This window comes from Hemitrygon akajei, chromosome 5 (assembly GCF_048418815.1).
Source record: "Hemitrygon akajei chromosome 5, sHemAka1.3, whole genome shotgun sequence".
NCBI lineage: Eukaryota > Metazoa > Chordata > Chondrichthyes > Myliobatiformes > Dasyatidae > Hemitrygon > Hemitrygon akajei.
The window spans coordinates 173,054,564-173,076,555 of NC_133128.1; the positions used below are offsets into that span (position 1 = coordinate 173,054,564).

Below are 21,992 nucleotides of genomic sequence, written 5' to 3' on the forward strand. Positions count from 1 at the left end.
ACCCATGTTAGCCTTTTAATCTGCATATTCCGGCTTCATCTACCTGCAATATTTGGATGCACATATTTCTCTATTTGCTACTTTTCCATGCTCTCATTTGTTTGTTCATTCCAAAAGTATTAAGCTCTCATTTATTAATATTTAAATTACTTCTTAATCATGTCCTCCTAAGTTTGTCATTTTATTCTCCAATATTTAAAATTTGTGCTGTTGATGCAATCTTCACCTATTCTGGAACTGTGATCCTATATGGAAGTAAGAACCTCTTTAAGTGTTCTGATAAAACTAATTTTTGTTTAAGTTTATAGAATGGATAATTAAGAGTGACATGAGGAAAATCTAAGGCACAGTATAGGGTTGGAATCAGGAATGCACTGCCTGCAGATGTTCCATTGTAGTTTTAAGAGGTAATTGGATAAATAAATGGTGAAAAAAAAATCCAAAGCTATGAACGCAAGGGGCCAGTGAGTGTAACTAGAGTTTCCCTGATTGATAGTCAATTTGGGCATGGCCTGTAGTAACCATGCAAATATGCTGTTTAATTGTGAATTCAAGTTGTCATGGGTTTAAAGACCAGAAATTTAAGTTAGCATTTAATATTGGGTTAACATTTTTATTTGAAGATGTTTAGTTGACGATTACTTGTTTGCTAAGAAGTGGCAGCTTGTGCCTAAATCTTGATTTTCTTTTTTTGTTTGTTTATGATAGGGTGCTAAAGCGTGTTTCCTTCGTGATATCCCATTCTCTGCAATCTACTTTCCTGTTTATGCTCACACTAAGCTATCCTTTGCAGATGAGCAGGGTAGGTTGGGTGCATTGCAACTTCTTGCAGCTGGTGCTATTGCAGGTAAGAATGTCAGACTACTACAAACCTCAAATTAGGTTGGGAGTTAATATTACATTTCTGTATTCTATATCAGAATTGCATTGTACTTGTTAATATCAGGTACTTAACCTTTCATTTTAGTTTAGCAACTTGAGAATGTACTATGTGTTTCAGACTTTTTATAGTGAATATGATAACTCAAGATTAATATTGCTGCTAAATTAAAATTTGTCAGTATTTGCTTAACAATTTTTGATTCCAGGCTACTTGAGTCCTTCTTAGCCTAGCCAACAGTTTTTCTTGTCAACATCATTAAAATATTTTGCCGGGTCATTTATCGGATGGTACCCCTGCCATGTAAAAAAATTCCAGTAGTGACAGCACATTATTGAAGTACTTTGGTGCTTTTCATACCAAATGATGTCCTTTTGAAATGCTAGTTCTTTCCTTTGTAAATGGGGAAACATTCAAAACATTTTCATTTATATAGTTATCAGTGGCATTAGTCCCACAAGGCTTTCACCTCTTACTTGGTCAACCTGAATAATGTCAGCTTAAGAATTTGTTTTGTCTACATTTTATAATTAGATTTTAGTATTAAAATAGATACTAAAACTGAGCATAGTTAATTAACACACTATAACAATAAGATACAACAGGGTCTTTTAAGAGGCTCCTGGATAGGTACATGGAGCTTAGAAAAATAGAGGGCTATGGAGGCCTATGGGTAACCCAAGGTAATTTCTAAAGTACATGTTCAGCACAGCATTATGGGCCGAAGGGCCTGTATTGTGCTGTAGGGTTTCTATGTATGTATAACATGGTTATTCTATTTTATTTTAGGTGTTCCAGCTGCTTCATTAGTAACTCCTGCAGATGTCATCAAAACAAGACTTCAAGTAGCAGCTCGTGCTGGGCAAACTACCTACAGTGGTGTTATTGACTGTTTCAAAAAGATCTTTAGAGAAGAAGGTCCTAGAGCATTTTGGAAGGGAGCAGGAGGTATACATACGCTATCAAAATAATTAAGCAAGTCTTGAAATAGTAAACATCTACCTATATATTAGTCAAACAGCCAACTATAATTGCTTTTTCATTTTTTCTCATAGCCCGAGTTTGTCGGTCTTCTCCTCAGTTTGGTGTAACTCTGGTGACATATGAACTTTTGCAAAGATGGCTTAATATTGACTTTGGGGGAATGTAAGTATGCTTTGAAACCTCTTCACAAAATACAGTATTTCTTGCCATTTCTTAATTTCTAATCTTTAAAATAAATTTCTGGATAAAATGTACTTGCCGTGCATTATAACATAAAACAGAATTGTAAAATGTTTTCATTGCTTCTTAATGTATGAAGTTCTTCTCTGCCAAGAACTTGCAACTTCAGCAGGGATAACATTTGCTCCTGAGGGTTTATATTTGGTGGTAGTTAGGACTGGTTGCACCTTGTCAAAACAGTTTACTGAGCTGTTATAAATGAATCAAGGTTGAGGAATTCTTTGAAGAAGATGCCTGTCTCCCTCAGGATAATGAGCTGTTGGGAGCAATAACCTTAAGATGTATGAGGTCATGGCAATTAACAAGTTGCTGGACCTCCAGCACAGAGAATGAACACAATCTATTATTTTGGTCACAAGTAATCTTATACCTATGCCTTTTGGTCCTTTTGAAACTTGTTTGTCCACCTTGAAGCATTGTGCATTTTCCAATCTAGAAAAAGGCTTGGAAATGGAGGAAGCAAATTTAGAATATGACGGTAGGATGAGAAGAGGGCTTGTCCTGGATCATGGATGTTGCTTTTTTTGAGGCATTGCTATTTGAAGATGTCCTGAACACAGGGAAGGCTAGTGCCCACAATGAAGCTGGCTAAGTTTACAACATTTTGTAGCATTTTTCAATCCTTTGCAGTTGCCTCTCCATACCAGATAGTAATGCAACCAGTTAGAATGCTCTCCATGGTACATCTTTAGAAATGTGTATGACTTTGGTGACATACCAATTTTCCGCAAACTCTTAATGAAATACATCCACTGCCGTTCCTTCTTTGTAATTGCATCAATATGTTGAGCTCAAAAAATATCCTCAAATATGTTGACAACCAGGAATTTGAAACTACTCACCCTTTCCACTGTTCTTCCTTCAATGAGGACCGGTGTGTGTTCCCTTGAATTTCCCCTCCTGAATTCCACAATCTGTTCCAGGGTCTTACTGACACTGAGTACAAGGTTGTTGTTGTGACACCGCTCAGCCAGCTGGCCTGTCTTGCTCCTGTACACCATCTCGTCACCATCTGAAATTCTGCTAACAATAGTTGTGTCATCAGCAAATATATAGAATGCATTTGAGCTGTGCATATTCACAAAATTATGGGTGTAAAGAGAGTATGGCAGTGGGCTAAGCAAGCATCCTTGAGGTGCACCAGTGTTGATTGTCAGTGAGACGATATTTCCAATCTGCACACTGTGATCTTCTGGTGAGGAAGTCATGTAGCCAGTTGCAGAGGGAGGATTTTGGAGCTTGTTGATTAGAACTGAGAGTATGATTGTGTTGAATACTCAATTAATATTGGTGGTCAATTAATAGCACCCTAACATAGGTATTACTTTAATCCAGGTGATCCAAGGCAAAGTGAGATTACATCAGCTGTAGACCTACTGTGGCTATAGGCAAATTGCAGTGGGTCCAGGTCTTTGTTTAGGCAGCAGTTGATTCTAACCTCTCAAAGCACTTATCACAGAAGATCCGAATGCTGCTGGGCAATAGTCATTGAGGCAGCTCACTCTGCACTTATACACTGGTATGATCGTCCCCCTTTTGAAGCAGATGGGAACCTCCAACTGCAATGGTGAGAGATTGAAGACGTCCTTGAACACTCCCGCCAGTTGGTTGGCACAGGTTTTCAGAATCATACCAGGAACACCATCAGGCCTCACTCCTTGCAAGGGTTCATCAACTTGAAAGATGTTCTGATACCAGCCTCCAGGACAGAGTTCACACAGTCATCAGATGCTGCTGGGATTTGCTCAGGTGTAGTTTTATTCTCCCTTTCAAAATGCACATGAGACATTAAGCTCATCTAGGAGTGAAACATCACAGCTCTTCATGAAGTTGGGTATTGCTTGTAGGAATAATGGCCTGCAAACCCTGTCTGAGCTTAAGTGCATCCAATTCCGTCTCTAACTTCAACTGGAATTGTTTTTCACCCTTAAAATATTCTTCCATAGGTCATACCTTGACCTTTTGTCCAGTTTGCATTAGTTAATTAGCACTTGGCTCACTTAATCTCATCAGATAATTCATGGTGTTTTCTAGTAGCGAAGCAAGATGGCCAATGTTGAGACAGCCCAGTCCTCATGGAGACAGAATGTGTCCAGTTAGTTGAGGTCATGAAGTTGTCTATTAGCTGCCATCTGAGAAGAGCTATTCTGGAATGTTGAGACCATTAATTTTGCATTCCATGCAGCAACATTTCTATTGCCACCTTTGTTTAGGTCTATTGAGTAGCAGTGATCCCTTCTAAAACTTATATGTTAGAGTTGTTGTCTACCTAGAACAGGTGCATCTAAGCACCAGATACCACCAATACTGCTTCCATAATGTCCTTAAACTGCACCAAAACTTCAGCATTGAAGTCTAAATTAGAGTCGACTCCAGTGGACAAAGCATATTGTTTAGATGTCCAGCACCAGCAAGAGATCTCCAGCTGTGCAAAATGATTCAGGGATATCCTCAAAAGCTCTTTTGTGAAAATGTATTGACTACATTATTTATGAGAATTCTAGACTGTGTTTACTCAAAAATGCAGAGCTCAGGATGGCATTGAGAACTTTTTTTTTTGGGGGGGGGGGGGGAACACCCAGAAATTTAAATGGCAGATGGAATGGACCAATTCCAAAATGCCAACTGGGCCACTCAACCCAGAATATCTCTGAGAACCTAACCTGGACATAACATACTGATGCAGCTATAAAGAAGACAAGACAGTGGCTATATTTCATTAGGAGTTTGAAGAGATTTTTTGTCAACTAAAATACTTTAAAACTTCTACAAATGTACTATGGAGAGCATCCTGACTGCCTGCATCACTCACTGGTATGGGGAGGGCTATTGCACAAAATCGAAATAAGTTGCAGAAACTTGTAATAGTCAGCTCTATCATGTGTACTAGCCTCTGTAGTATCAAAGACATCTTCAAGGGGTGGTACCTTAAGAAGGCAGCATCCATCATTAAGGATCCCCACCACCCAGGACATGCCCTCTTCAACACTGTTCCAATCAGGAAGGAGGTACTGAAGCCTGAAGGCACACACTCAGCAATTCAGGAACAGCTCTTCCCCTCTGCCATTTGATTTCTAAAGGGGCAGTGAACCCATGAACACTACCTCACTGCTTTTTTAATGTTATTTTGCACTACTTATTTTAACTTAACTAATAGGCGTGTATACTTAATGTAACTCGATTTTTTTCTCTCTATATTTATCATCTATTTCTTTGTACTTCTGCCATAAAGTTAACAAATTTCATGACATATGCTGGTGATATTAAATCTGATTCCGAAATATCTAAATCTCAATAGTCTCTCAAACACCCCAGAATGTGAATGACAGCAAGACATCCTTGATCCTTGATGCAAAATGTAATTGAATTACAAAATGAGTAAATTACTGTGTAGGGGATTTGAGTTTAACTAGTCATTCCATAGAGTGAACATATGAAAAGCATCGGTTCAGATGACTCTGGGCGTGTCCTTAAATCCTTCACAGATCACCTGGCACAGTGGTATTGGCAGACATTTTTAACCACTTCCTACTTCAATATGTGGCTACAAGAAATTGCAGAGTTGTAAACACAGCTCAGCACTTCATGGAAATCAGCCTCCCCTTTGTGGTCTATACTTCTCGCTTCATCCAGCGGTAAAGCAGCGAGCATCAAAGTTCCCACCCACCCTAGGCATTCTCTTTTTCCCTGATCCATCAAGCCTTAAAACACATACCTCCAGGCTCAAGAATACCATTTATCTGACTGTTGAGACTATTAAGTAGTTCCCTAGTACAAGAAGATAGACTCTTGACTTCACAATCTACCTTGTTGACATTGCACCTTGTTTACCTGTACTGCAATTCCTCTGCAGCTGTTGCACTTTATTCCACATTAATATTGTTTTACCTTGTGTTACCTCTTTGCACTGTGTATTGATTTGATTTCTATGAATAGTATTTAAGACAAGCTTTTCACTGTATCAGTACATGTGACAGTAAAATTCCAATTCAGCTCTCTCTGACAATAACGTTTTGGAAGTTTGAACCAGAAGGTACATAGATATAAAAGTTTATTAGGATAGCTGTGTTTGATCCTAACTCAGCACCATCTATAAACAAAACATCATACTTTGCAATATATTTATACAGGAGCATACAAGTAACTAAGGCCACAAATGATGAAACAGAATTTTTATTAAAGCTAGAAACTGTTTATAGCAGGTTTTTAATTAATTCAAAATAAAATCTTATTTATTATTTTGGTTTAATCTTGAATTATATAAAAACTGAGGACAAGGGTATAGTACAAATTCACTAGAGGCAAAAATTATGAAAAACAAGTTAAATTGATGCATTTTCATGGATAAGTTTGGCCTATGTCATATCACTTATTTTAATGTCAAGGACCATCAGTTGACAGTTTTATAAGAATTCCATTCTCTCCAAAGCTCAAATCCCAAACCTGAAAGTATATCATTACTAATGAACACATTGGTTTTTCTCATTAATCAATACATTTTAACTATTATCTAAGCTGATAGTTCCCTTCATCTGGGGAAACTGATCTTGAGAGTAATTCAGCTGAACAATATAACAGCAACTTTGTGTATGACCAGCAGTGGAAGAAATGTAATTATGAAAGGTGTGACTAAAATATTTACAGTTTAATGCTTTGAAGAGACAATGTACCAATGTACTCTACTTTGTTTCATTATGGAGAAGAATAGAGTGCTGTTGATCTTGGAAGGTATTATAGGGGAAGAGGTTCACTATTCCTGTTTCACTGTAGCATTTTCCCTGCTAATGTTAATTTGAATAGCTGAGTCTGATGCCGTTCTCTTTGCAAAAAAAATATTGTTAATTAGATCAATCTATTGAATGGACCTGTTTTGCTAAGAGCTATTTACTAAAATCTGTTACATATTTACTTAACAGCAAACCAGTTGGTTCTGAGCCTACACCAAAATCTAGGATTTCTGACCTTCCTCCAGTCTCTCCTAATCATATTGGAGGATACAAACTAGCTGCTGCTACTTTTGCTGGTATTGAAAACAAGTTTGGGCTTTACCTGCCTAAATTTAGATCTTCAGACCATCCACAGGTATTGGCTGTTTCTCCGAAGTCTTAGGAGATCTCTTTTATGAGGTGCAATCAAGTAACATGGAGCAATGTTGAAAATAATAGCTGCATATTGGTGGAGGTCAGTTCAAATTTGATTGAAATCATGTATTTCCTAATTAAATTTTTGTATTAATATGTCTGAATTGTTTGCATTGCAGAGAAATTTGTCATCAGACATTATTTGTATAATTTTAGAAATCATAAAAGACAAAAACAAGGAAAGTTAATGCAGCTAGAAATACTTAAAACAAATTAAGTAATGATTGTTTCAGAAAGCAGTGTATACAGTCGGTGATTCTGGTTTGAAGAGTTAATACTTCTGTTATGCTAACTCATGATCACTTTAAACAAAAATTATTGATGTGCTTTTCCTTGGTCAGTCATTTTCCTCTGTTGCTTATTGATGCATCAGAAATAGTTCAAAACAGTACTTGTTGAGAACAGTACTATATTAAACGGTATTCATAAAAAAATATCTAATGTTACAAAGACTAATGCACATCTTATTTTGTTGTCTCAATGGCTTATTTTCTGTTTATTAAAATTGTGGTATACAAAGTTATAAAAATAGTTTCACAGTAATATGACTGGATCTAAGAAAAATACCTACAAAATTGAAATCCACCTGCTTTCTTGAAACTGTGAATAAGAACAATAAACTGTGAATGTGGCAGGTTGGTTATGTTGTTTAAGATATCAAGATTCCAGCTCAGTTATGGATCATGATTAAAGAACACTCTCCAATTATTGGCAATGAGTTATGGCATTTCGCAAAGAACAGTTGCAGCAAAATATTTTTCCATTAACTTTTTTACGCTCTTCACCTTATCCTGTGTAATAGAGTTGCCTACTTCTAGGATTTTGCACAAAATCTGCATGTTTGACATACAGTGAAAGCATGATCTTCATGCTAGGTTTAAGGAGGATTCCAATTCATGGACCCTGTGGATTACACTATGAGGCAGAGGTAATAATAATAATATTGATTTGTTACTCTAAGAGGAAGGCAGAAATATTCAGGTTCAAGATATTGTGACTTATGGCATTCATCAAGGGTATTGTCTTTGGTGGAAAAGTATACCCATGCATAGTAGAAAAGTTGGTCACTTCAAGTCTATTAAAGCCAGTAATTGCAAGATAAATAAATAAATTGATATTATTCTTTGTGTTTACCTTTATAGCTGATTTTAAATAAAATTATTATCCATGTATGATCTTTAATTTAAAATATCTGCGGCGTTACTTTAGTCTTTGCTTTGCACAGCTTGCACTTAATAAACCTGTACATATTGTACATCTGTACAGACACATCATAAAAGACAGAATAGATCACTTGACACTGGGGCAATATGCTTGAGTTAAAGGGTTGCTGAAAAATATTGTACAGATTGTTTTGTTAAATCATGGCATTTAAACTATAAACTGTTACCATATTACTGTTTTAAAGAATTATTTTTACTGCATTGATTTGTTTTATGAAAATGTGCTATATTTGGTGTCTGAATTGCAAGGAAAACTCGATCTGACTAAGCTAATTTTAGGATATCAGCAAAGCCCAAAAATTTGCTTTTTATTATTATGTATACTTCAGCATATTTGCTGAAAGGAATTCTTTAATTTTGTAATTGGGAGTTTCTCAATGATACGAAGTTACATTTGAACTATGTACAGATTGTTTCCTTGGGCACTATTCAAGTATGTACATTAACCACCAGCAGTTTACCTGTGTGAGAAGGAATACACCTAATGTGACATTTCTACAATTAAACTGTATATATGGCGGATAAAACCAGTTGCATTTTTGATGTTTCTGTAGTAAACTCAAATATATTAACAGTAAATTTGATATTGCCTGTTGAAAAATATTGTTTATTGTACTCTAAATTCCATTTAAAGGTACCATGTAATAGTTCAAAAAACTCATGGCATCAAGGAGAGCCATAAATTACTTTACAAAATGAGCACATATACTCTCATCTGATGCTAAAACATCAAACTCAGAGGGGTAACTGATCAAGTTACACCATGAAAAGGATAGTATGTGTGTGTAAATGCTTGTGCAGTTCAATATAAAACATCACATCAGATATTTACTTTCCTGTATATTTATTATTTGTAGCAATTTTAATGCTAATTTTACATAATTTTTGTAACTATTGTTAAAACTTCACATTAGATCAAAATAATTTTAAAAATGACATTAATTACAAGACTAATATGCATGTGGTATTTCCAAAACTACAGGAGAACAAACTTCCCACAATGACACTTGCTTTTGTGGCCAACTCCTGCAGTCTACATGCAATGGGATAAATTTGGTGTACAGATGGAGGCTGTGGAAAGAATAGTTAGAGTGGATGTGGAGAAAATGATACCTATAGTGGGGGATTTTCAGACCAAAGAGCAGTCTCAAAATAGAGAGATCTCCACTTTGAATGGAGACGAGGAGAAATTTCTTTAACCAGAGGATAATAAATCTCTGGAATTCATTGCCCACAGGTGGCTGTGGAGGCCAGGTCATTGGATGCATTTAAGGTGGAGGTTGATAAGTTCTTGATTATTCAGAGCTTGAAAGATTATGGGGAGAATGCAGTTGAGATGGAAAATAGATCAGCTAAGATGAAATGACGAAGCAGACTTGATGGGCCCAAATGGCCTAATTCTGCTCCTATGGTCTTAAAAATTACAAATCTAATACAGGAAAGTACAATTTTTGTAATTGTAGCTGTCAAAAATACAACAGCTATAATTAGTTCCCGAAGTATGAATGTTTATAAAACTGCTAAGAATTCTTCCCTATCACCTGCTGTTGCACATATTGGTGACACTTTAAATATTCAATCGACTTTTGTGATGGGGCTAGTTATTTCACTGAAATATGGGGAGAATGAAATTTAAGAAATTTGTTGCACGAGTTCCTGTGCCATTTCATTGTTACCAACCAAGATACTAAATTTAATTGGACACAATTGAATTGCTGTTTCCTACTCTACATACAGGTCTTGGCTTGAATTCTCATCTGCTATTCATGCTGCAATTTCTTCCTCTGCATCAGCTCTGTTGGCATTTATTTCTGCCAAAGTTCGAGCGAAGCGTGTCCATTCATCACTTCGAGGAACTGCTATTTGCTGTTCAGAAAGAAAGGAAAGTTTTAAATTCTCACACCCTTCAGTTAGATGGGTATGTGGACAATTTAAAATGACAGAACCAACAGTCAAGAATAGACAAAGTATCATCTTCCAACAAAGGAAATGTCTAGAAATGTTAAATTCTAATGGTATAATTTGAAATACATCCAGTTACTTGAGTGAATTACAATTTTATGACGCCTTTGGTAATAAAGCTTGAGGCACAATTGGCTGAATGATTTCCCGTACTCTACCATTCAAATGAAATCTCATTATGATGGGCTTTCTGAACTCAAATGAACAGTTAGCCCACCATAGATAAATCATCCTTTACTACATATCAGATTAATTGCCCATTAGCATTCCTACTCAAAAGAGATTGTATGGTAGCAAAGTTATGAACTCATTGACCTGTTTAATTGTGAAAATAATGCACTTCTGGTGAATGAACAAGGAGCCAATGAAGGTTCACAGGCAAGTGATCTAAACCATGTAATTTTAAAGTCTACTGATAAATAGTGGTAAAAATGTAGCCTTACATCTTCTATGCAAATGGCAAATCAGCTGGAACTGGATAAATGAAGTCAGGTGAAAGAGACAGACTTAAATAAATACAGTAAATATTGTAAGACAGCCCAGGGTAATGTGTATCCGTTCTTTGCTCAGGAGGCAGTCATTCTTGTTAGATTAAAGTACAATGGAACTGGTCTTCCAAGACAGACAGAAAGTGTAATTAAAAATGAGGCAGGTAAAGGGATCCCAAATGTAGCCTGTCCTAGTAAACTATGAGCCAATTTAAACAAATCATTAGTACAGGGAGTAATTCAAGTTGAAAGACTGAAAAGGTATAATGATAATGCTGCACTTTTGAGAGAACAAATACTGTTCTCTACAGTGATAAGTGCAAGTGCCTTGTGTTAGGGTTAAGAGTGTCTTCTTGAGGCTGGATAATGGAAGTATAATCCAGCTGTAATGATTTGTGGGGGACCAATGGTATGAATAGAAAAGAACTTTTACTGAAAGGACATGAGCAGTGAGGGGTTGAAACTGATACAGATTAACTATGATGTAAGAGTTCAATATGTATAAAAGAAATGGATTTCAATTCATAAGATATTGGCAATTTCACTGATGAGCAGTCTGTTCCATCGGGAAGGACTACATTTGAATTAAATAGCTCCAAGTTTTCAATAAAACTTTAAATTGAATAGAGGGGAATGCGGAAGTTGGGGGGGGGGGGTGGGGAAATGGTTCTTAAGAGATAAAAATTAGTAATTTTAAGCAAATGAAGGAGGTCATACTGCCAGATTGCAACATGGACCAGGCTCCAACTTTGACTACCTAAATTCAAAGTTAGTATTGAATTAAAAAGGACGGCTTATTCTGCTGCCAAAAAATGAAGCAAGTGTGAGGACTGGGAGCATTTCAGAATTCACCAAAAGACCAAGCAGAAAACAAGGGTAGTCCACTGAGAAACAAAAAAGTCTGTAAATATGTAAAAATGAAAAGATTTGCTAACATTAATATCCTATGTAGATTAAAGAAATTATATTGGAGTAATCAGTAGAGAAACTAGCCAAACATGTGGAATAATAGATCTATCAGTTTTGTGGGAATGGGAAGGTCAAAGAAATCGATGAGATTGAGTAATAGTAAATCCCCAGGACATGATAACCTGCATTGTGGACTTGGAAGAAGGTGGCAGGTAAGGAAACAATGGATGCATAAGGTTGTCATTTTTCAAAATTCCATCAATAACCAGGTTTTTTGCACAGATTATAAGGTAGCAAATGTAAACTCATTGTTAAATAAAGAAGGGTGGGAGAACACGGAATTATATAAATAATTCTACTAGAGTCACCATGGATTTATTAAAATAAAATGTTTTACAAATTATTCAATGTTTTTTTTAATTGAAGTAACTAAAAAATGAAGCAATGCAGAAAATGTGATGATTTGGACTTGCAAAAGAAGTCTTTGAGACTACTGAACAAATGTACAGCCTTGGTATGATGAGTGATGTCCTGACATTGAATGAGGGTTTTGTTAATGGACAGAAAAAGTGAGTAGGAAGTAAAGGGTCTTCTTTGTATTGGAAGCATGTTGCAGTGAGCCAGAAAGCAGGGTAGGGAGAGGCTTCAGGAAGATATAAACAGATTAAATGAATGGGCAGCTGCAGTACCAAGAGGAAAAGAACTTTTTTAAATGAAGAGAGTTTGAAAGGTTTTCGTATTCAGAGGAACCTAAGAGTATCTGTATAGAAATCACAAGTTAACATGGAGAGCAACAGTTCGGAGGGCAGTCTAACTATAATAGCTTTTATTGCATGAGGATTGAGTACAATAGTAGACAAATTTTACTCCAATTATCAAGGAACCTAGTGAGGCTGCATCCAAAATATAATGTACAAGTCTTGATACCCTACCTGAGGAAAGATATACTTGCAAGAGAGAGTGCAGTAAAGATTCACTTGACTTCTGCTATGATAAGTTTATTCTATTAGTTAGCACTAATATTCTCAAATCTAAAAGAATGAGATGTAACTTTGCTGAATTGTACAAAATTCTTAAGAGGCATTAAAGATAATGTTTCACTTATCTGAAAAATCAATGGTCACAGTCTCAAAATAAAGGACTGTCCTTTATAAACAGATGATTTAATTTCTCCCCCCAGAATGAAGAGTTCAAAGTGAAAAAGCTGTTGATAATATCATTGCTAACAATTTCCTACCTACTCTTTTTGCAGAATCTCACATACGTGTCTACCTTTACCGACCAAATCCAACCTATTCTGCATTGCTGTGTTATATATACAATCTAATAGCAAGAATGAGATACTCACCTCTCCTACATCATAAATTAGTATTTGCCCTTCTGAGTTACCCACAGCAATTTCTCTTCCAGTTTGAGTCCATTTCACACGGTTCAGTGCAGGATTTTTGTCCACTGTTATACTTGCTGTTGGTACCTAGAGAAGTAGATTAGAAATTAATGCTTGAAATACAATAAGGTTTCACAAAATGTACCAGGAAAAGTGTTGAAAAATGATTTTATTTCACACTGATTTTGTTTAGTCTTTGCAGTACTTATCTGAAATCACATTCATACAAGTCAAAAAAATAGTTTTGATGGCATGAACTAATAGATTTTACTTACCTCTGTATCATTATTTAGATTCCATAAATCAAGTCTTCCCATTCCATCAACACATGCAAACATGGCAGGATGGGTGGGAGACCACATAACATCATAAACATAATCAGCATTGTCTTCAAAGGAATACAGAGGCTTGTTATTCTGAAAAAGTTTTGACATCAGTTAGAAACTAAATTATATTGTTCTCAAAACAAAAAAAATAACCAGTTCAAAATAAAGGTACTCTGCAAACTCTTGTCTACCTACATGCAATTTATACTGTTTTAGCTTGTGTTCCTTGTACCACCTGATGTTAATGTGAAATACTGCATATAAAATATAACCATAGAATATTGTTGTACAACCAAAGTCTTCTTGGACACAAAATTAAAATCTAACTCCAGCCCATGCTAGAATCATATTATTCCCTTCCTGAGATGAAAAAGGCACTTCAAGCCCACATGGAAAACATCTTCAAGGTTCATATCAGCAGTAATTTGTAGATTAACTGCATCAATATAATGGGAACAATTAAGAAAACTATAGGGCATTGCTTGACACTGGTTCACACTGATTTAAGATTCTGGCCCATATTGTCATTCTGCTGCAGCTATAAAATGGAACCAAGTTTTGTGGCAATTTATATCAGAGGACAATCATATTCTACACCCCCTCTTGACTGACGGAGTCAAAGGGTTTTGTGAGGTCAAAATAGATCACATTTAATCTAATCTTGGACCAGTTGGTAAATAGCAGATGGATTTTAATGCAAACAAGTGTGAGGTGTTGCACTTTGGGAGGACAAACCATTGTTAGACTTACATAATGTTTCATAGCTCCTTGAAAGTGGCATCACACATAGATAGTGTTTTGGCACATTGTCTTCATAAATCAGGGCATTGGGTAGGGAAGTTGAGATGTTATGTTGAAGTTGCATAGGATGTTGGTGAACCCAAATTTGGAGCACTGTGCAGTTCTGATCAACTACTTCCAGGAAAGATGTCAATAAGCTTGAAAGAATGCAGTGAAGGTTTACAGGGATGTTCCTGGTACTTGAGGAGCTAAGTTATAGGGAAACATTGAATAGGTAAGGACTTTATTCACTGGAGTGCAAGAGAATGTGAGGAGATCTTATAGAGGTATGCAAAATCATGAGGGGTTATAGATAGGGCGAATGCTTGCAGGCTCCCCTCGGGTTGGGTGACCCTAGACCCAGAAATTAGGCTTAGGGTCATTGGAGAAATACTCAAGGGAATCTGAGGGAGAACACTTTACTCAGAGGGTAGTGCAAGAGTGGAAAGAGCTGCTAACAGAAGTGTTAGATGGAAATTCAATTTGAATAAGTACATGGATGACAAGCACATGATGGTTTATGGTCTGGGTGCAGGTAGATAAAGACCAGGCTGGTGAAGACTATATGGGCCAAAAGCTTCGTTGGTGCTCTACAGTAATCAATTCACTCTACTGTAAGGGAGAAAGAAGTGAAAGAGAAAATACAAAATGGTTGTTGTCATCTTATGCTGAAAATTAGTCCAGACTAGAGAGAGAACAAGAAACTCCAGTGATAAATAACCTATGAAATAGATTCAGTGGTGTGACACAGGGTGCAGGGAAACTTCTAAAACAAAGTACATAATCAGCTATACTACAATTAATGAAAATTCACTGCACAATTATACACATACAGATGATTATATAAAAACTATAAGCAAACATAGAAAAGTTAGATTACAAGAAAAATAACAATTCTACACTCTAATCCATGATGGCACCAAGTGTCAAAACCAACCTGGATAAAGTACTAGCCCAAACCAAAGACAAATATTTTTAATGAACTGAGCCCAAGATTCTCGTTAGCCATGTTCTCATTCAGTTTAGTAATATGAACAGTAATATACACCTACCTTGGTTGTCCATAATTTGACTGTCCAATCAAAAGAGGAGGTTACAAAAAGATGAGAGAAGTCAGCTGGACCAGCTGCAGTGTGATAATGAATACCTGTGATTGGTCCTTGATGACCATCAAAAATCTCACTAATTCCAGCTTTGCTGCAAAAGGTAGAAAGTCAATTATGTAAATCAAACTGACACCAAATCATATGAGTACATTTCAGAAGGACATGAGGTTTGAAATGGACTGACACGGGGTATACGTAATTAAATATGAGAGTAGTGTGAGGGAACATTTGAAAAATGGAATTATTCCAAGGTTGCTACAGGAACTGACTCAAGATGTATGTTCACTAATCTCAAGCAGTAGAGGAACAAGTCATTAAGATAGGATATGATACTTTGTGTAAATATGACAGATTAATACAAAAAACAGAACTTTGTGCTTTTACAAATCTGGCAAGGCCTCGGCTGAAATAGTTGGTATAACTGACACCCATTTTGAAGAAAAATGTCAACGCGTGCAGATACAGAGGTCATTACTGCAATGATCCACTGAAATGGAAGCACCCTCATGCAGGGAAGTTGGAAAACAATTGCATCTTTCTCATTATATCAGAAGGCATGTATAGATATATCTACATATACAAAATTATAAATGGCTTTCTATATTAGGTAGAGTAAAACATTCCTTAGACAATCAGAGAATATAAATTTACAGTCTGTGAATATGGTTATCCTGGGAGCCATTAAGAAATTAAATTAGAAAAAAATAGACTAGAAATAAACTAGATTCCAAATGAATTTTGGAATTGGACATAAACCCGAAAGACTTGAAATCTGCATGACATGGGTGGAAAAATTCTCGGACTGGAAATGAATTGGATAGCTGTTGTAAAGGGTGAATAGCTGGCTTCTTTCTGCACTATAAAGTGCTATGATTGTATTGATATGTAACCCAACTGATTAATTTTGTTGTTTAAAAAAAAATCACTATAGAGAGGCCTCCGTTGGTCTGGTCAACCATGGATGTTGTACACTAGCTGTCTATGATCAGTCAATAATACACAAGCCACTATGATACAGAAAGCAAGCTGCTGACCATGCAGCAAGATCTCCCCCTCCATGCAGCTGATGAATCCAAAAGAACGGCAGAGACCAACACAGTTTGAGACCAGTGGCGTCACAGGTGTTGCCAGTCAGCATTGAACTCAATGTAAGACTGCCCAAGGGACTCCAATTCAGGAGTTTTCATTCAGGTTTACTCCGAAGCCTTCCCTATGAGTGGGTATAGTGCAAAGCAGCAGACATTTGAGTCCAGAATGGTCCTTCTAGATGACCCATCAAGTCGCATCTGCCTGAAATCACTGTATTCTTAAAATTACAAATAACAACCTTCTTTGTCCAGGTACAGGCAGAATAATTTTAAAGGAACAGCAATAGACCAAGTACATAGCTATGGACACAGTAGCATTAGGAAGTGCAGCGAGGTTAGAAACTAGTAAAAGTAACAGAAAAGCTGATAAACAAAATTATATTATTGAATATAAAAATGTATTCTGAAAACAAATTACATGACTACTAAAGAGACAAGATGACTTCACTAATTGCAGTGATATGATGAAATATGCATAATTATAATTATTTACCAGGAAAATTAACATGGGCATGACATCATTAGTGATTAAAAGAATCAAGATAAAAGGAGGGAGATAATTAATGAATTGATCACACTTGTGAACTTAAGATCTCTGATCCATAAAAGTTGTAAAAGGTAAACAGTACGATTACATTAATGTAATAATATAAACAGTGCAATGGTAAACAACTTGTGTTGCTCTTGTACTGAAAAAATTATCAACTAAATGATGGACTTGTTAGTCTGTCATGGAAAGCAAAGATTACGCAATCCTTACTCAAAGATGCAAAATAAATAGAGAATTTTTGTGTTGTTACGAATGTGCCACAGCTCTGAGGGGCCGAAGGGTGCGGGGTAGCCCCCTCCTTTGTGAGAATCGCAAGATCACTATTAAGTCAGTTCAGGGGACACAGGAAATGGAGAGAAAGACATGCAGAATCTACAAAAGGGTTGGAATGTGTCCTGGCCTCCGAAAGGCGGACCCATTGATACCGGCTATTGTCTCTTGGAGACGGACTTGTGTATTGCATCCTGCACGATGCATCGAAGCCCCCCCCCCCCCCCTCCCCAGGCAATGAACCGAGGGGGAGGTTGGTGGAGGGATTGCATCATCCCAACCTGATCGACATCTGCGACCCTGTGAGTCAGGATAAAAAGAGGGTCTGGGGGAAACAGCCCCTCAGACGCACCAGAAGAAACACTAGCGATCCCGTAATAGCGAAAGCCGGTGGAAGGCCACGTGCGTCCGCTTCCATTTGCCTCGGAATCGGTGGCCTTTGCCACAGAAAAACGGTTTTTTAGCTAACAACGGGGAACTCAACTCCCAACAACTCTAGAAGGATTGACATCATAAAAGGAATCGGCAAGTTTTTCTCTAAATCTCTCTCTCTCCAACAATTGCCACACAGGGTCCCCAACGGCTGCAGCCTGTATGAACTGAACGAACTATATATTTCCATCGGACAATTCATTATCCCCTAGACAACGATACAGCTTATTTCTTATTGATTATTATTATACCCGTGCTTTTAGGTTTAGTATTGACGACGTATATTATTTGTGTGTTTGCATTGATATTATTTTTGTGTATTTCTATCAATAAATACTGTTAAAAATAGTGCCATCAGACTTCAACGGACCTCTCTATCTTTGCTGGTAAGTGACCCAGTTACGGGGTACGTAATAGTATATTCACTGCCAGAAACAAATCCCAGACTCACTGACAGGTTTAGTACATCTTCCAGCTCAGACTAAATGCAGGATCCAAGACTTCATCAATTTCAATAGCAAATCAGATTGTGGGTTAGGAAGGAAAAGTTTAGATAAGTTTCATTAAAGAAGTTGTCAGCACATTTTAGCTAGCTCTGCTTTCATTTAATAATTTTTGACTAATCCCTCAAAGTAAACTTCAACCGCTTTATAGTCATTGCCACCTATACAAGATCATCTTTTAATCACATCTCATTGACAATACTGAGTCTCATATAACCTGCTGTTTGGTCTCAACTAACCTGAGAATATTCGATTAATCTGTCATCTAGGCTATTTTTGCCTATCTAACTTTCCCAAACCTCGTGTTGATTATGATCTCCCACGATTATTACTGTATTCTTTCCACAAGCTCCCATCACTTCTTGCCTGTTCCAGAGTCTGGTTTCTGTTAGGGGACCCCAAACTACTTGCACAAGTGACTTCTTGTCTGTCTTTCTCATTTCAACCCAACTGTGTATATACACTACATTGGTTTCCTGAACTAAGTTCATCTTTCTTTTGCACTATCATTAACTAACAAAGACACACCCCCTCCTTTTCCTAGCTTCCTGTCATGCATCCTTGAATATTCAGTCCCAAACCTCCTCAACCTGCAGTTGTGCTTTTATAATGACTATCAGATCATAATAGCATTTATATAGACATTTTCTTGACCCTGTAATGTTCCAAAGTGTGTAACCACAAATGGTGCCCTTTGCGAAGTGCTGTTATGCCTGCATTCAATGAACATAGCAGCAAATTTAAGCAACACAACCAACACAGAGATTTGTGTTTTCCATTTGGAAAGAGGAGGGTGGGCAAGGATTGAGGAAATTAAAAATTAAACAATTATTTAATGACAGCTTTTATTCATATAATTTTATAAGATTCAAATTTTAAAGATCATAAAATTCTGGTACTTGTAGTATTTCTGTATGAAACTTATTTTACATCATAATGTGATCAACCCTAATCTGCGCACCATTTTATAATGAAATGGTATGGGAAAATAAAGGTAACATATTGGCACAGGAATTAGTATTGCTGTCACTACTCCAGTGACCCAGCTCAATTCTGAACTGAAGAACCGTCTCTGTGGAATATACACATTTTGGGTGCCTTCATGGGTGTACTCCTTTGCTCTGGTATCCTCCCACATTCCAAACAGAGACAGGTTAAATAGCTATTGTTGATTGCCCCTAATAAAGACAGATGGCAGGAGAAACAGAGATGACGGACATCAGAGAGTATAGATTACTGGAAAGGGCTGTGGATGTGAGACTGATGGGAATCAGTCTGGGAGTCAGCCAAATAGCCATTGCGAGGAAATATTAGAAATATTTTATGTTTTTTTAAACACCATTTGCACCTTACCTCCCATGACGGCAAGCAGTGTATATAGAGCCTTCCTCACTGCCAACTACAAAATTGTTGACGTCACCCAATGGGAAGGACATACAAGTAGCAGCTACTGCCTTTGACTGCTTATGCATCAATTCCATGCTATCCTGCAAAAAAAAAATTTGTAGATTCAACATTTTGTTTCATTTGTTGTTCCAGAATCATGAATTCAAATGAAATAGAAGTTTTTTTTTACTGAATTCCAAGCTGTTGAGACAAAATGTGAGGGGGAGGTTGGGGGATTGGGTGGGGGGGGGGGGGGTTAGGAATCACAAAAGTGAGAGAAAAGAAGCACAACTTAAGTATATATAAAACCCAGAGGTACCAAAACTTAGTGTCCCCTTACAGACATAATCTGATTCAATTATGCGATTCCTGATTCTCAACTATTTCATTCACAATTCTGTCCAAAGTTTTCAAATGTTGTCTTTGTACTTCTCAGGAATTTTGTTACAAGGGACAATACCGAGTTGATTAATCACAAAAGAGAGTTTATATTTATACAAGTTAGGTAAACTGGATCACGATTTTCTATGGAGCCAATACCAAGTTGTTTCATTATTAGAATATGTGAATTATGGTTTGACCATACCAGCTATTTCAATGCATTCTATAAGACCACAAGACATTGGAGCAGAATTAGGTCGTTCTGTCCATTGAGTCTACTCTGCCTTTCTATCATCACTGATTGTGCCACAGTACCAGGCTTACTTTTTGGGTAATTAACCAACTCCAGTAGGAAACGGCATCTGGGATTGCATGATCTTCATCAGTCCATCTCCCAGACCCACACCACGGGTCTTCTCATATGCCCATTCTCACCTTCCCATAGTCTTTGGAAAGCAAAAAGGTTTTAACCCAATTCCATCATTCTTGATTTTACTGGATTACAAAGAGTGAACAATACACATAAATTTTGCTATGTGTCTCTTATAAAAGTGTCAAACAATACAGAAAGTTCTTGTAAGCTAGTTAAATTCAAACTTAGAGGGAAACATTTCATTCCTCGTGTGAATCAATCAGAAAAGTTTAGAAAATGTTCTCATTTATAGAGTAAGTTGTTTGCTGGCAAAACCTGCAATACTGCCCAATAGTAATGCTAAATATATATGGAAATTCAGAGATGAGGATATCATAGGGTGATGGAGATATTGGTTGGTGGTCAGGAAGAGTTCGAAAGATGAAAATTTAGAAATGATGGCAAGATCAATTCAGGAGCCAACACCAGTCAGCAAGCACATATATGGTTGATGAATGACTAGAATCTAATGCAAGTTATAGATGTAGTTATAAAGAAGGCAAGACAGCGGCTATACTTTATAGGCGTTTGAAGAGATTTGGCATGTCAACAAATACACTCAAAAACATATACCCGGTAGTTGTACTGTGGAGAGCATTCTGACAGGCTGCATCACTGTCTGGTATGGAGGGTGTACTGCACAGGACTGAAGGAAGATGCAGAAGGTTATAAATCTAGTCAGCTCCATCTTGAGCACTAGCCTACAAAGTACACAGGACATCTTCAGGGAGCGGTGTCTCAGAAAGGTAGTGTCCATTGTTAAGGATCTCCAACACCCAGGGCATGCCCTTTTCTCACTATTACCATCAGGCAGGAGGTACAGAAGCCTAAAGGCACACACTCAGCGATTCAAGACCAGCTTCTTCCCCTCTGCCATCCAATTCCTAAATGGGCATTGAATCTTTGGACACTACCTCACTTTTTTTTTTAATATACATTATTTCTGTTTTCGCATGTTTTTAAAAATCTATTCAATATACATACACTAATTGATTTTACTTATTTTTTTTAAATTTTATTTTTTCTCTGCTACATTATGTACTGCATTGAACTGCTGCTGCTAAGTTAACACATTTCATGTCACATGCCGGTGATAATAACCTGATTCTGATTAGGGTATGAACTGCAGTTTTAAGTAAGCTTGAATTTATGGAAGTCATCTAACAGAGAACTGAAATTATTGATATAATGCCAAGGACAGTTTCAGCAATAGATGAAATGAAGCAGGAATGTAGATAGCAAAATTCCAGAGGAAGAAGTAGGGTGACTTGCCGATAGAATGTCTACAGGTTTAGAAGCTGAAAAGGGGGTTAAGTGGTTTGCCTTGTAATCAGCGTAATGTACACTGAGAGTCCAATGGTCTACAATTTCCACAATAAACTATCACCTAAATACTAATGAAAATTGCAGTCCTCTGAAGCCACTTAGCACAGTGAAAAATTGATCTTGAATTTAAATTTCAGTTATCTGCTAAAAAGGAAAGATTTTCATTTAGTATTGAATAACTGAAAGCAGCATAAACAAGAAAAAAAAGCAAAAGTAAC

General features: G+C 36.8%; 2 protein-coding genes across 10 annotated transcripts in view; one reads left to right on the forward strand and one right to left on the reverse strand.

Moving 5' to 3' along the window:
* slc25a12 (solute carrier family 25 member 12) overlaps nt 1-8,995 on the forward strand; it is an 83,724-nt gene extending 74,729 nt beyond the window's left edge. For both annotated transcript variants that reach the window (XM_073047229.1, XM_073047230.1), the window contains exons 15-18: nt 709-847; nt 1,670-1,828; nt 1,936-2,026; nt 7,021-8,995. In XM_073047229.1, the coding sequence (XP_072903330.1) occupies nt 709-847; nt 1,670-1,828; nt 1,936-2,026; nt 7,021-7,213 (582 nt within the window). In that variant the 3' untranslated portion in view covers nt 7,214-8,995. The remainder of the gene's footprint in view (nt 1-708; nt 848-1,669; nt 1,829-1,935; nt 2,027-7,020) is intronic.
* A 300-nt stretch (nt 8,996-9,295) lies between these two features.
* Nucleotides 9,296-21,992, reverse strand: part of LOC140728471 (cytoplasmic dynein 1 intermediate chain 2-like) — a 106,748-nt gene continuing 94,051 nt past the window's right edge. For all 8 annotated transcript variants that reach the window (XM_073047234.1, XM_073047237.1, XM_073047233.1 and 5 more), the window contains 5 exons: nt 19,623-19,756; nt 15,373-15,517; nt 13,490-13,630; nt 13,176-13,301; nt 9,296-10,334 (listed from right to left, as the gene is read on the reverse strand). In XM_073047234.1, coding sequence (XP_072903335.1) covers nt 10,233-10,334; nt 13,176-13,301; nt 13,490-13,630; nt 15,373-15,517; nt 19,623-19,756 — 648 coding nt within the window. In that variant the 3' untranslated portion in view covers nt 9,296-10,232. The remainder of the gene's footprint in view (nt 10,335-13,175; nt 13,302-13,489; nt 13,631-15,372; nt 15,518-19,622; nt 19,757-21,992) is intronic.